The following is a 12486-nucleotide window of genomic DNA, read 5'->3' as shown; positions in this document are numbered from 1 at the left end:
TACTATGAGGCCAACAGTCCCAGATTTTATTTTAAATGAGGACCAGTCAGTGCTGGCCACCCTCTGTGTCTGAGCTGGCCCGCAGGAGAGTTTTTGAGAAGGATATTTTTTCTGAAGAGTCACATTGGACTCCAAACATTAAATTCATTTCTCTCTTGGCAGATGCTGCCAGACCTACTGAGTTTGTACAGCATTTTGTATTTATTTAAACCTCAGAATAGTTCATGGACTTCTTCCAGCTTCACAACAATGTAATATTTAAATAATTTTGTGATGATCTTTTTAAGCACCTTTAAGGACAATTAGTGTAGGATCCTAATTTGCACAATAAAGCAGCCTTGGGCACACAGCATCAGGTAGGCCTTGCGTGCCAGTGGACAGGTTAATGTGAAATGCCTTTTCAAATCCTGACCGCTTGTATTTTGACTGTACAAAGAATGGCTATGAGCTGCAATTCTCCCACCCCCTCAAAATCCCTTGTTAGTTGGGAGATTTTCAAATATGCAACGCTTGTAATAAATTGTCTATTTTTTAGTAAATAGTTTCCAAATGCAATAAACTAAGACAAATGCTGTTGTAAATCATTCCTAGTATGCATATGTGTTTTCTTTAAGTTCCAAGAAATGGATAATGTTCTGCTAATAATCATTTGTTGTAGAAGCTTGTGATGGATAAGGTCAGTTTAAACTATTTAAATATTGTTAACTGTAAGTAACTGTCTGTTATATATAAGATGCATTTGACAGATGTGTTTCTTGTACAAAAGATGTGAATGACTTTACATGAGTAAAATTTGCTATTTTTGTTTCCCTTTATTACTTGTAGGCAGCTGGAGGTTCTCCAAAACGCCAAGTCAGCTTCTCCTACTATAATGGTTTTAACTCTCTCCTCAACAACATGGAGCTCATTATAGGAGTCTACCATACTATAGCTGGCTCCGGTAGAATTATGAAAGTTGGTAAAGGTTAGGATTTCTGATTATGCCTTCCGGATATTTCCCAGGTTTAAAGGGGGGAAAAGATATGCATAGTTTTTAACAAAAAAAATCAGTAACTGATTTCCTGGCTTAGTCTGTGGCACATCCTTTGACTACTGTGTTCTAGCTCTTTAATCAGCTTTAAACTACTTTGTTGTTTTTTACTTTCATTTCAATTTAAAAGTTTAAGTAAGCCAGAGTCAAATACATGGGGATTTTAATGGCTTTAACAAACTAGGCTGACATCCAGATTGATACTCTATAAAACAGCTTTATAGTACAGATTAAGTATTCTGTAACTTAAGCTACTGTACAGTAAGATACCCTATGTACTTGAGCTGAGATCTTAATCATCCTTATTTGACCATCTGTTTACTTTTACTTTAGCTGAAAAAATGTCATTAGTTAGACCTATTCAGACAAAGGCATGCAAATCTCAACGTACCCTTTTTGCACTGACTCACATTTGATTAGTACTCTATGTCCAAATGTAGAAGATATATTGTCAAGTGGCACAGTTGCTTCCTAATATTAATAATGGAGCAATATATCGTGTTATGTTTTTCTTCAGAGGAATTTACTCTTGCTGCACAAGAACTTGGTCAAGTGACACCTATGGAAATTGATATTTTATTTCAATTATCAAGTCTCAATAACCCAACTGGGTGAGTTGGAAGCCACGATGTTCTGCTTTTGGTGTTTAAAAATACTATATTTATCTATGAAATTTAATTTTGTTCGAATATGTTCATATACAGAGCACAGATGATGCTGAAATGCCTCTACTTACAAGTCTTTTGCATTTCACCAAAATTTAAACTGAAATTTGAAGGCCGCACACACCACATTTGGCATACAACTGTGAAATATATAGCAGAAAGGCTTACAGCTATGCTCTTTAATTGTTTTAATTTATTGACTATTTAAATTAATCAATTACTTAAACTATTGCTTGAGAGTATATTGAATAGTAATGTTATCACATTTTTGTTTCTGACATAAAAATTTTATGGGTTTAATGGTGATCAAGTGTATGTTGTGAAGTGTGGTAATTATTGATAGATTATCATGAAGTATTGTCCATCTTCAGGAATTACTAACAAATGTAACGTCACACAAGGCTTTTGAAATTTGAATAATTCAATGTTGAACCTATTTTAATGTTTGAAATTTTAAAGCAGTGGATCCTAACTTCTGCTTCCACCCTTTAGTTTGAATTTAAAAAGTAATGCATCAGTAATTTCTATAGGTTTTCTTTGATCATCTGTTATAGTTCTACCTTTGTCCCTTGACTATTATTTTGCTTATACGTGTTATACAAGTTTTTCCTGTTTTTCATTGTGATCTGTCGATCTTTTTCCAAACTTTATCTTCGCATTTTTAATTATTTTAAATTTCCTTCACATTTTTTTTGCACTTTTGCAGCTATTAATTTTTTATTTGTAACACTACTGATATTAATTTCTTATGTTAACCCGTTTCTCCAATTATCCAAGGAAAATGGCATTGACTTTTGCACTCGCAAATGTGATATGACTCTTGATGTGTGAAGTCCAAGCCTTTGATGTGTAACATATGGTAAACTGCTAATGCCTCTTCATAAGATTTCTAATTTCTTTTTTCTATAGATACATCACATTAGCAGATCTTAGAAGAATAGCACCTCATGGGGAGGGAATCTTGCCGTATTACCTGAGAGAATATACGGTGAGAGGGTTGCACGATATTGTACAGGACATTTTTATCCCATTTTTGATTATTGCATTGTAGAAAGCTTCGGAGTTGGTAGTTGAGTTGAAACTTTGACCTGTTTGTGACTTGAAATTTTACAATATCGTTGCTAAAATAGTATTTAATTTGACTGTTAATAATTTGTTATTAAGCTAGATTAGAAACAGAAATGCCCATATTTCTTTCCACTCCAAACCAATAACAATCTATCATTTCAAATCTGTTTCTAGTATTAGAGGTAGCCTCTAACTCTCTAATACAATGGCATACAGATACACAAATGCACCATTTTTTTCATTAATGCTTTTGGCATTTAAATTAAAATATTGATTTTTGTCCTATAACCTGCTTTTTTCTGTCATTTTTGTTGGGATGTGAGCTTTGCTGGCAAAGTCAGTATTTTCTGCCCACCCCTAATTGCACTTCAGAAGGTGTTGGTGAGCTGCCTGCTTCAATCCATACTGGGCGGGCACAATCACAGTATTGCTAGGAGCCGAGTTTCAAGTTTTTATTGCAATGACACTGAAGAAATGGCAATATAGTTCCAAGTCAGTTCATGTGTGATTGGAAGGAACTTTGCAGGTGTTGTTTCTGGGCATCTACAGCTCTTGTCCTTTTGTTCGGTAGATAGCAGGTTTGAAAAGGTTATTCAAGGAAGTTTGGTGAGTCGCTGCAATGAATGTTGTAGATGGGACAGACTGGTGCCATGATGCTGTCAGTGATGGAGAAAGTGAATGTTTAAGATGGTAGATAAGATGCCGATTAAGAAGGCTGTGTTATCTGCATGATGTTGAACATCTTGAATGTTGGTGGAGCTGCAATCATCCAAGCAAGTGGAGGGATTTCTGTAACACTACTGATCAGCGATTCCCCTGTTTTCATTTCTTCCACGTAATTTTGGAGATCTATGTGTGGTATTTACTTCTGGAACTGGAATGCTGATCACTGTTCGTGGAATGTCAGGGCATCTACACTGAAGCAAACTGAAAGGCATGTTGCTACTGACCTATGCCTTGTACATTGCAGTCAGAAGACTGTTGGAGAGTGAGCTGAGAAAATATATCAAAGAATGAAACTGGATGGACCAATCAGCATCAACCTAAGCATTGGAAATGATCATTGTGCACGCTGCCCAATTGATACTGTAAATTCCTTTGTACAGGAACCTATGCCAAAATTTGAAGATGTCTCCCAGATCATTTAAGCAATAGCCTCATATCGTTGTATTCACTAAAAACATATCTTTGAGCCTATGTCTTCACTTCTGCATCAAAATCTTTAGATGTGTTTGTCTCACTCTCAGAGGAAGACCACCAAAGGTGGTAACGCATAATATACATTTGCGTGGGAGTTGTCCTGGAAATTTGAACATTTAATCAAGGCTTATGAAACACCATTGCACCAGGTGAGACATAGACAAGGAAGGCTTCCGCGGTTCACCACACAGCCTTCCCTCAGCTGATGCATAATTTGCAAGATGCCCTTAGTAGCAAGGTCACAGAATGTACTCTGGGAGCAGGAATTCAATGCTTATTACCAGAACTGGCTTAGCAGCCAGGACTGACTGAGCTGGCTGTGTCCTGAGTATTATTGGCACCTTCCTGAAAATATGGAAGATTGTCCAGGCTTGTCCTGTTTACAAGAAGCAAGGTAAATCTAAATTAAGGCTTTTTAGCCTACTCTCAATTGTCACCAAATTGTAGAAGAAATTCTCAATAGTGCTTTCAAGTAGAACTTACACAGCAAATAACCTGCTCACTGATGCCCAAATTAGGTTCCTCTAAGAGAATGGCTTCTGATCTCATTCTTGCCATCATCCAAATATGATCAAAAGAGTTAACTTCCAGGCGTGACTTGAGAGTGACTGCCCTCAACATCAAAGCAGCATTTGACTGAGCATGGCATCATCAAACCGTGGCAAAATTAAAAGCAGTGGGATTCAGATCTAAACTCCCCATTTATTGCAAATTAACTCTGCACAAAGAAAGTGGTTGTAGTTGTGGGAGAGCATGTGCCTCAGCCTTATAATATTGCTAGTTCAGCAGGGTAGTGGCCTAGGCTCAGCCATCTTTAGCTGCTTTATCAATGACTCTCCTTCATCATAGTGTCAGAACTGGAGATGTTTGTTGATGATTGCACAATGTTCAGTACTATTCACAACTCTTCAGATACTGAAGCAATCTGTATCCATACGCAGCAAGATTGGGACAATATTCAGGCCTGAGTTAATATGTGGCAATTTCTAGTTTTGCCACTCAAGTGTCATTATGATGCTGATCTCCAGCAAGAGAGAACGAAACCACTTTCCTATGATAAGCAGTGGCATCAGTACTACTAAATACTCTGTTAACAAAATTCTGTGGGAGTTATTGTTGATCAGAAACTGAACTGGACCAGCCATACAAGTATTGTGTGGCTACAAGACCAGGTCAGAGACTAAGAATTCTGTGGCAGTAACTCAACTACTGACTCCAGTCCACTTTCTACGATGCAGTAATGAAAAATGTGATGAAAGACCTTCAGTTACATGAATGAGTGTGGTTTCAGCAGCCCTGAAGAAATGTAATACCATTCAGAGCAAAGCATCGAGCTTGATTGGCACCTCATCCATGAGCCTAAACAGTTGTTCCCTCCACTGTTGATCCAGTGTATGTTATGTACAAGATCCATTGCTACACCTCAACTGGACCGTTTCAACAGCAGCTTCAAACTGTCAATGTCCAGGACTTTGAAGGAAAAGCACTGCAGGTACACGGGAACAACACCACCAGAAGATCTCTTCCCAGCCCCACACTGTCCTGGGGATTGGAACAGTATTTCTATTTCTTCACTGTCACTTGATCATACTCCTCAAACTTCCTTCCAAACAACACTGTGAGTGTGTCTACACCATATGGACAGTGGTTTACCGCTGCCTTCTCAAGGGTAATTCAGAATAAGCAACAAATATTGCCTTTGCTGGCAATGTCAACATTGCACGAAACCGTAATAAAAAAAATGCATCTGCCCATGGTAAGAGTAAACCCATAACATTGTGCTGTAGAACAGAGAGACCTAGCAGCTGAGCTACATAATTCTTTGAAGTTTGTGCCACGTGTAGTCAGGGTGATTAATAAGATATTTAGCACGCTTGCCTTCATTGCTCAGACTTTTTGAGTATAAGATTTGGGATGCCCCATGATGAGATTGTACAGAATGTCGGTGTGGCCTAATCTGGAGCATTGTATCCAGTTCTGGTCGTCATGTCAGACGAAGGAAATTAAGCTAGAGAGGGTTCAGAAAAGATTTCACCAGGATGTTGCTGGGAATGGAGGGTTTAAGTAAAAAGGAGAGGGTGGATAGGGTGGGACTTTTTTCACCAGTGTGTAGGAGTTTGAGGAGTTTATAAAATCATAAGGGGTATAGATAAGATGATTTTCTTTAGTAGAATCCATACAGTGTGGAAACAGACCATTCAGCCCAACAAGTCCACACCAACCCTGCAAAATGGTTCTCACCCAAACCCAACTCCTTACCCTGTCCCTGTAACCCTGCATTTCCAGTGGCTAATGCACCTAACAGACATGTGCCTGAACACCATGGGTAATTTTGCATGGCCAATCCACCTAACTAGCGCGTCTTTGGACTGTGGGAGGAACTGGAACACTTGGCGGAAACCCATGCAAACATGGGGGGATGGCGCAAAGTCCAGAGACAGTTGTCCAAGGGTGGAATTGAACTTGGATCCCTGGTGCTGTGAGGCAGCAGTGCTAGTCACTGAATCAGTGGCAAGAGTCTTTTGCCTGGGGTTGGGGAGTTGAAGACTAGGGTCCATATTTCTGAGGTGAGAGGAGAAAGATTTAAAAAAAGACATGAGGGGCAACCTTTTTATGCAGAGAGTGGTTTGTGCGTGGAATGAACTTCCAGAGAAACCTGTTGGTTGCAGGTATAGTTACAACATTTAAAAGACACTTGGATAAATATATGAATAAGCAATTTTGGGAAGAATATAGGCCAAGTGCAGTTCCATGGGACTAGTTTAGTTTGGGATTATGGTTGGTATGGACTGGTTGGACCTAAGGGTCTGTTTCCCTGCTGTATGATTCTGCGACAATAGTTTCCTCAGTGTGATGTATGGCAGTACCAACACCCAAATAGAATCGCTTCAGAACAGATCTACCAGCTCAAATCTAGATCTTTATCAGATGCTGTGGACAATCAGCAGTATTCCATTCAATCTCAATGTGCAATTTCATGGCTCTGAAAATCCCTCACTTTTCTTTTTGATCTTAAGCAGTCCCTTGGAATCAAGAATGAATTGTTTCCTCTCTGGCTCAGTGGTTTTGGAAATATTGAATTTAAGTTCAATACATTGTCTGCAGACTTTGCCACATGGGAGTCAAATGGTACTTGAAGGGGTAGGCAGATGGGTTGTTTTGAGGCTGTGTGCTCTTGACTTCACCTGTACGTATTCGTGAAAAGGTTTCTCAATGTATTCAGTGCCCTCCCAAAGTAAGCTTTCTTCAGTTTAGTCAGTGATAACAAGGTGTAGAGCTGGATGAACACAGCTGGCCAAGCAGCATCATAGGAGCAGGAAAGCTGACATTTCGGGCCTCGACCCTTCATCAGGCCGGAAACGTCAACTTTCCTGCTCCTCTGATGCTGCTTGGCCTGCTGTGTTCATCCAGCTCTACACCTTGTTATCTCAGATTCTCCAGCATCTGCAGTTCCTAGTATCTCTGATTCAGTTTAGTCAGTCACAGGTTTGAGTCTACCATGAGTCAACGGGCATGTTTGACCTCTTCAGTGCTGCATTGAGGATATCCTTAAACAATTTCCACTGACCTTGTGGAAGGTCTTGTCACAATCAAGTACTGGGTAAAACAGTTGCTCCAGGAGCCTGGTGTCAGGCATAGAAATGGTATGTCTCACCCAGCAAAGCTGATTTTGAGTGATTGGTGCCTCAGTGCTGGGCTGGTCTGCCACTGTATTGTGACCATCAAGCAATTAGGTTAAAATTGGTTCAGTGAGGATTGCAGAAGCAGCACATGAATATCTAAGAACCTAAAAGTGAGGTGTTTGCTGCTGAAACAACAGTGGAGAATTACGCCAAGAACCTAAAATTGAGATGTTTGCTGCTGAAATGACAGTGGAGAATTACATGAATGCTTAACAGTAGAAACTATAGATAGAGTTCAATAATACCATGACCATTAGATGAGCTTAGACTTTAGCAGTCAAACAACATCTGGTCTTCAGTGTTGGTGGATAATGAAAACAGTAATGGAAGAGGGAAACACAAGGATGTGGCAAAGCCTGCGGACCCTGACATCTTATAGAGTTAGTACTAAAGACTTGTTCTTCATGAGTAATTGTGCTTAGTTGCCCAGTTGTTCCAGTGCAGCTACCATACTGACATCTGAGTGTGCTGAAGTATGCCCTGTCCACAAAAAAAAACCCAGAACAAATCCAATCTGGCCAATTATCAACCAATCATTCCAGTACTTACTATCAGCAAAGTGATAGCAAGTGTTGATAATAGATAAACTTTACATTGTTGTTATTTGCTCACTGGTCACTTTAAGCCTGACAGACTTTATTACAGTCTTAGTCCACGTCTGGACATGAGCTCAGATAAGTTGACACTGACTGTCCTTGATTTGAAAGAGTGTGACACAAGCCCTCAAATTTTAGTGAGTCTAACCTTGGAGACCAATTGTCCTATTGGGTAAGATTGGCCTTTACATTTTCTGCTGCCCAGGTTGATGCACGGTGAAAGTTCTAGATTTATTCTTTCTTGACTTACCTGCATCAGTTTGGTGTAACTGAGTGTCTTGCTGAACAATTTCAGACAGCTGTTTGTAGTCATTTGCATGTATTTGCATCAACAGTTACATGAAATCAGACCAGATAAGGACAACATATTTCCTTGCATAAAGATGTAGTGAATCACTTGGTGTTTTACAATAGTCCAGTAACATTTGGGGTGTACAATCCGGATCACCTTACTGTAGGATGTATGTAACTAAAATGGAAAGGGTGCAGAAAAGATTCACAAGGATGTTACCAAGACTGGAGGATTTAGGTTATAAGGAGAGGCTGGATAGGCGCGGCCTTTTTTTCCTGGAGCATAGGAGGTTGAGGGATAACCTTGTTGAGGTTTATAAAATCATGAGAGGTATAGATAAAGTGAATGTCTTTTCCCCTGGGTTGGGAAGTCCAAAACTGGAGGGAATAGGTTTCAGGTAAGAGGGGAAAGATTTTAAAAGGGACCTGAGGGGCAACCTTTTCACACAGAGGGTGGTGTGTGTATAGAACAAACTGCCAGAGGAAATGTTGGAGGTGCGTACAGTTACAACATTTAAAAGACATTTGGACAGGCACATCAATAAGAAAGGTTTAGAGGGCCAAACGTATGCAAATGAGATTAGTTTAGTTTAGGAAACCTAGTCGACATGGACGATTTGAATTGAAGGGCCTGTTTCCGTGCTGAATAACTCCATTTATCAACAGATAGTATTTAAATTCCATTTGCTGCTACAGTCTTTGAAGTATTAGTCTAGGCTTCTGAATTACTAGTTGAGGAACATTCTAACCATGTTGCTGTATGATTATATGCATATATTTTCGGGGCATTGAAGCCCTGATAGAATTCAGGACAATGTTGAGAGAAATGGGAGCCGAGTGGGGGGATAAATGTACATTGAGAAACAATTTTCATATAAAATTTGCTTCATCAGATTTAGAAAGAAGTGCTTTAACATTTAAGTGGTGGCTTTAACAACAGCCTACATTTACCTTATGCCTCTAATGCAGAACGGTTTGCCTACGGACTTAGCAGAAGGGTAAGCGAACGAGGTGTGCAGAGGATGTTTCTGAGTTTTGGATCCAGATTGCTGAAAGCATAAATGGCTATTCAACAGACTGAAAGTTGTCCAGCCCAAGCCACTGGCAGATAAGAGAGAGTCAGGGTCCTCCGATATTACAAAGACAATAGAACAGATAGACATGATAATTATTTTTGAGAAGAACAGTGAAATAAGCACATTAAAAATAAAAATGGGATGCATTGAATAAATTAAATAAGCTCAAATCCATTGTTCTGGACAGACTGCATGTCTGTAATTTAAAAGAATCTGGGGACTAGGTTACTGAGCCATAACTTATTAGGAAAAGCTGTAGAGCCAGAGGACAGACAGATAGTTAATTTCATTTCTATATTTAAGAAGGGTTCACTGAAATGTCTAATGAATTGTAGGACCAGTCAGCTTAACACTATTGATAAAAAAGAATAAAGTAATGCATTTTAAAGAGAAGGAAGAATATCTGGAACTGAGAAACTCAAGAATGAAAAGTCAGTTTTGGTTTCAAAAGTGAAAATCTTGCCTGGCCACCTTTATTATTTATTTGTGGAGGTACTGTGAGAGTAGACAGTTGTGATGCAACAAATTTAGCTTATCTCGATGTTCAAAAGACCTGTAATGAGGTGCCCATATTAGTCTAATGAATAAGGTCAGAAAATGTGGAGTCAGATGACAAAGTGTCAGGAGCACTGAACAAATCCTATTGGACTTGAAATATTAACTCTGTTTCTGTCTCCACAGATACTGCTAGACCTACTGAGTTTCTTTTTTTTGTTCACATACTTAGAAACCAGTTTTGGAATGATTATTTTGTTTTCTTATGCCTGATCTCGGAAGAGTGCACTGATAATTGTGTCCTACTCTTCCTTGAGCAATCACAATATGTATAAAATCCCATTGAAACCGTACAAGTTGCCAATTAAAAGCACTTCATACCATGTTTCATCAGCAACAGTAAAATAACTATTGTAGCACACTTAACTTTACCAAGAATAGTGAAAAGTCTAATCTATGGTCATGCAACTTAAACTATATCCCTTCAAAAGCACTAAAGACACATCCATACACATTTATAATTATGATAGACAAAAAAGAGAAATGGTTTAACACACAAAATGAAAATAGATAGGGTAAACACAATTCTGGAGATCATAAGTCCAGATCACAAGATGGAACGTTACATTTTTCAGTCATTTTGATTATGGGATGATGACATACTGCTGTCCAAAGGGTGGTGGTTATATGTCTTTTGCATTAGAATTCTTTCCTTTTAATCATTCTTGTTTTCCTGTCTATTTAAAACATGGGGAGACAGTGTGGAGAGATGGCTGCTTTCTGTCTACAGAGATTGGGAGTTTCCCTCTGTTGCCCTGGCGCTTGCAGCTTTTTAACAGTGTACAACTCTGTTTTTTCATTCACAGATGCTGCCATACGTGCTGAGCTTTTCCAGCAACTTTGTTTTTGATCCTGATTCACAGCATCTGCAGTTCTTTTGTTTTTGTATCAATAAATAAATGGGCTGTTGTTGGGCAGAATTTCCTCAACTCATGACTTTTGGTACCTCACAATCTCAAATTCTTTCTCTCACCTCTTCAAAAGGTAACATTCCATTACACAACTGTCAAAATATGCAGCACTTAATTTTTACATTGCAAAGCTAAAGGAAGTGAAATATCATTGTAAATGCATTCCTTTATCAGGTAAATTGACACATTATACAATACAACGTGAAAAGCACATTAATTCAAGCTCATAGCACAGAACAGTGCAGCATGGGAACATGCAATTTGGCACACCAATTCTGTGCTGACCATGTCGCCATTCTAAACCAATTCCATCTGCCTGCACCTGGCCCATATTCCTCTCTTCCCTGCATGTTAATGTGTTGACTAAAATATTAATACGACTATTTTAAATTGCCACCATGCTTTTGCATAAATGTTGTATGTTACAAGAACATATCACAGACATAATGTAAGTGCTGGATGAACACAGCAGGCCAAGCAGCATCTCAGGAGCACAAAAGCTGACGTTTCGGGCCTAGACCCTTCATCAGAGAGGGGGATGGGGGGAGGGAACTGGAATAAATAGGGAGAGAGGGGGAGGCGGACCGAAGATGGAGAGTAAAGAAGATAGGTGGAGAGAGTGTAGGTGGGGAGGTAGGGAGGGGATAGGTCAGTCCAGGGAAGACGGACAGGTCAAGGAACACCTCCTTGACCTACTAACGGATGAGGTTAGTAGGTAGCTGGGGGTGCGGCTTGGGGTGGGAGGAAGGGATGGGGGAGAGGAAGAACCGGTTAGGGAGGCAGAGACAGGTTGGACTGGTTTTGGGATGCAGTGGGTGGGGGGGAAGAGCTGGGCTGGTTGTGTGGTGCAGTGGGGGGAGGGGAGATTTTGAAACTGGTGAAGTCCACATTGATACCATATGGCTGCAGGGTTCCCAGGCGGAATATGAGTTGCTGTTCCTGCAACCTTCGGGTGGCATCATTGTGGCAGTGCAGGAGGCCCATGATGGACATGTCATCAAGAGAATGGGAGGGGGAGTGGAAATGGTTTGCGACTGGGAGGTGCAGTTGTTTGTTGCGAACTGAGCGGAGGTGTTCTGCAAAGCGGTCCCCAAGCCTCCGCTTGGTTTCCCCAATGTAGAGGAAGCCGCACCGGGTACAGTGGATGCAGTATACCACATTGGCAGATGTGCAGGTGAACCTCTGCTTAATGTGGAATGTCATCTTGGGGCCTGGGATGGGGGTGAGGGAGGAGGTGTGGGGACAAGTGTAGCATTTCCTGCGGTTGCAGGGGAAGGTGCCGGGTGTGGTGGGGTTGGAGGGCAGTGTGGAGCGAACAAGGGAGTCACGGAGAGAGTGGTCTCTCCGGAAAGCAGACAGGGGAGGGGATGGAAAAATGTCTTGGGTGGTGGGGTCGGATTGTAAATGGCGG

The 12486-nt window shown here is 40.2% G+C and overlaps 1 protein-coding gene across 1 annotated transcript in view; it reads left to right on the top strand.

Moving 5' to 3' along the window:
* LOC125464790 (electrogenic aspartate/glutamate antiporter SLC25A13, mitochondrial) overlaps positions 1 to 12486 on the top strand; it is a 197609-nt gene that overhangs the window by 71945 nt on the left and 113178 nt on the right. The window contains exons 5-9 of the mRNA XM_048557633.2: positions 826 to 964; positions 1548 to 1641; positions 2605 to 2683; positions 7977 to 7992; positions 9537 to 9546. Of these exons, the coding sequence (XP_048413590.1) occupies positions 826 to 964; positions 1548 to 1641; positions 2605 to 2683; positions 7977 to 7992; positions 9537 to 9546 (338 nt within the window). The remainder of the gene's footprint in view (positions 1 to 825; positions 965 to 1547; positions 1642 to 2604; positions 2684 to 7976; positions 7993 to 9536; positions 9547 to 12486) is intronic.

Source organism: Stegostoma tigrinum, chromosome 2 (genome assembly GCF_030684315.1).
Source record: "Stegostoma tigrinum isolate sSteTig4 chromosome 2, sSteTig4.hap1, whole genome shotgun sequence".
In the NCBI taxonomy this organism is placed as follows: Eukaryota; Metazoa; Chordata; class Chondrichthyes; order Orectolobiformes; family Stegostomatidae; genus Stegostoma; species Stegostoma tigrinum.
The sequence above is the reverse complement of the archived record's forward strand: the minus strand, read 5'-3'. Positions and strand labels throughout refer to the sequence as shown.